At 51.3% G+C, this 3,072-nt stretch overlaps 1 protein-coding gene across 1 annotated transcript; it reads right to left on the reverse strand.

The window, feature by feature from the left end:
- Positions 1 to 276: 276 nt before the first annotated feature.
- LOC135566535 (ribonucleases P/MRP protein subunit POP1-like) lies at positions 277 to 2,789 on the reverse strand. The gene is made up of 3 exons (XM_065014229.1): positions 2,681 to 2,789; positions 2,017 to 2,192; positions 277 to 636 (listed from the first exon to the last, which is right to left on the reverse strand). Exons 1-3 carry the CDS (start codon positions 2,787 to 2,789, stop codon positions 292 to 294), a joined length of 630 nt encoding a protein of 209 aa, XP_064870301.1. The 3' UTR covers positions 277 to 291.
- Between the last annotated feature and the right edge of the window lie 283 nt (positions 2,790 to 3,072).

Raw genomic sequence — 3,072 nt, forward strand, 5'->3', positions numbered from 1 at the left:
TCCCAGGTCTGGAGAACTCCTAACCTTATTGAGCAGTAATTTAAAACTAGAGTTTTCCCAGGTCTGGAGAACTCCTAACCTTATTGAGCAGTAATTTAAAACTAGAGTTTTCCCAGGTCTGGAGAACTCCTAACCTTATTGAGCAGTAATTTAAAACCAGAGTTTTCCCAGGTCTGGAGAACTTCTAACCTTATTGAGCAGTCATTTAAAACTAGTTTTCCCAGGTCTGGAGAACTCCTAACCTTATTGAGCCGTAATTTGAACAGGACCCTATAAAATCAGTCAATCAAATCAAAATGTATTTCCTATCAGTTGTCCCAAAGTGCTTCCCAGATATCCAGCCCCCAAAAAGCCTCCGTGGGTAAAGACACTAACCTGTAGGAGACAGTGGGAGCTCATGGCTCTGTAGCAGGCTCTGTAACACTTGTAGGTTGGCCTGTCTCCCAGACAGTAGCCCCATCTCTTGACCACGTGGAAGCGCTTGGCGTGCCAGATGTGAGTCTCCAGCCACAGGTTCTTCCGCTGGCGGCGGTTGAACTCCAGGAGCATGTTGCCGTGGCGACGCCGGGCTTTACGGCTCTTGCTCTTGGACTGTTCCTTCTTCACCTTCTGACCAGCCTTCTGACTCTTCTCCAACTGGACCAGAGAGGAAACATACAGGATGTTTATATTAGTCCGGCTCTAGGTGTGGCTAGTCCGGCTCTAGGTGTGGCTAGTCCGGCTCTAGGTGTGGCTAGTCCGGCTCTAGGTGTGGCTAGTCCTAGGTGTGGCCAGTCCGGCTCTAGGTGTGGCTAGTCCGGCTCTAGGTGTGGCTAGTCCTAGGTGTGGCTAGTCCTAGGTGTGGCTAGTCCTAGGTGTGGCTAGTCCGGCTCTAGGTGTGGCCAGTCCGGCTCTAGGTGTGGCCAGTCCGGCTCTAGGTGTGGCCAGTCCGGCTCTAGGTGTGGCCAGTCCTAGGTGTGGCTAGTCCGGCTCTAGGTGTGGCTAGTCCCTCTCTAGGTGTGGCTAGTCCGGCTCTAGGTGTGGCTAGTCCGGCTCTAGGTGTGGCTAGTCCGGCTCTAGGTGTGGCTAGTCCTAGGTGTGGCTAGTCCGGCTCTAGGTGTGGCCAGTCCGGCTCTAGGTGTGGCCAGTCCGGCTCTAGGTGTGGCCAGTCCTAGGTGTGGCTAGTCCGGCTCTAGGTGTGGCTAGTCCCTCTCTAGGTGTGGCTAGTCCGGCTCTAGGTGTGGCCAGTCCGGCTCTAGGTGTGGCCAGTCCGGCTCTAGGTGTGGCCAGTCCGGCTCTAGGTGTGGCCAGTCCGGCTCTAGGTGTGGCCAGTCCGGCTCTAGGTGTGACTACTCCGGCTCTAGGTGTGACTACTCCGGCTCTAGGTGTGGCCAGTCCTTCCTCCATGTATGGACATGACAATAACAGAGACAGATCTGGGACCATGCTTTAAAGTCAAGAGAGAGAAAGGCAGCAGCGTTTCACTGTGACTGAGTGTGTGTGACTGAGTGTGTGTGACTGAGTGTGTGTGACTGAGTGTGTGTGACTGAGAGTGTGTGACTGAGAGTGTGTGACTGAGAGTGTGTGACTGAGAGTGTGTGACTGAGAGTGTGTGACTGAGAGTGTGTGACTGAGAGTGTGTGACAGAGAGTGTGTGACAGAGTGACTGAGTGTGTATGTGACTGGGAACGTGTGACTAAGTGTGACTGGGAACGTGTGACTAAGTGTGTGTGACTGTGTGTGTGTGTGTGTGTCTGTGTGTGTGACTGTGTGTGTGACTGTGTGTGTGTGTGACTGTGTGACTGTGTGTGTGTGTGTGTGACTGTGTGTGTGTGACTGTGTGTGTGTGTGACTGTGTGTGTGTGTGTGTGTCTGTGTGTGTGAGACTGTGTGTGTGAGACTAAGTGTGTGTGACTAAGTGTGACTGTGTGTGTGACTAAGTGTGACTGTGTGTGTGAGACTAAGTGTGACTGTGTGTGTGAGACTAAGTGTGACTGTGACTAAGTGTGACTGTGTGTGTTACTTAGACAAACCCACCATGTTGTTGGCCATATCTCTCAGCCTGCAGGGCAGTCTCTTGGTGTTATGGCTCATGGCTCTTCTCCTCATGTGTTTAGGAAGAGCTCCAAACACATGGGAGCTGCCTGTTGTCTTGGTGACGGCCATCAACATGGCCTTCACCTCTGCAGCCCGGGCCTTGGCAAACGCTGAGGCTGAGGAGAGGAGGCACAGCACCACACATCACAAAAGGCTGGCTGGGAGTCAATGGATTGGAGCATCAGACTCATTCTAAATGCCATTTGAATTGAATGTAATAAAAGCTGTTCATTTACAGATGGTTCAACATTGACATGCAGAAGTGCTCAGTTAGAACCTGTATCAGTTTAAAACCCATCAAGACATGAGCATCCATTTTAAAATACATTTGACAACTGTATGCAATTGGTGGAACAAACTCCCTCACGACGCCAGGACAGCGGAGTCAATCACCACCTTCCGGAGACACCTGAAACCCCACCTCTTTAAGGAATACCTAGGATAGGATAAAGTAATCCCTCTCACCCCCCCCTTAAAAGATTTAGATGCACTACTGTTCCACTGGATGTCATAAGGTGAATGCACCAATTTGTAAGTCGCTCTGGATAAGAGCGTCTGCTAAATGACTTAAATGTAAATGTATGCAGAGGAAGGTGTTCTTTACCAGTGATGTGTGTGGGCAGAGCCTGCGGGTATCCCCCGTGTCCTTCTCTCTGGTGGCCCCGGACCCAGCCCCCTCCTGGGCATGGCCGGAGTGGGAACCCTGGCCCCATGGATGTGGAGACAGATCATGGCCTCGACCTGTAGGAGTGTCCCTCCGTTCCTCCAGTGTGAGTTGCCCTGTGAGGAATAGGTGACGTTGATCGGCTGGTTCCTCATCTTCTTATCGCGCATCCTGTGCTTGGCTGTAGACATTTTCGATAGCTCTGCAGAAAATAAACATGACTCATTGATAATAAGGCTAGTGGTGCTGTCAAAAATGATCCTATCGTGGGACACGAGCAGGCTACTAGCTACTATTTAAGAGTGAATTGCACAGTCACTGATCGGATGTTA

Source organism: Oncorhynchus nerka, unplaced genomic scaffold, assembly GCF_034236695.1.
Source record: "Oncorhynchus nerka isolate Pitt River unplaced genomic scaffold, Oner_Uvic_2.0 unplaced_scaffold_4361, whole genome shotgun sequence".
NCBI classification, from domain to species: Eukaryota; Metazoa; Chordata; class Actinopteri; order Salmoniformes; family Salmonidae; genus Oncorhynchus; species Oncorhynchus nerka.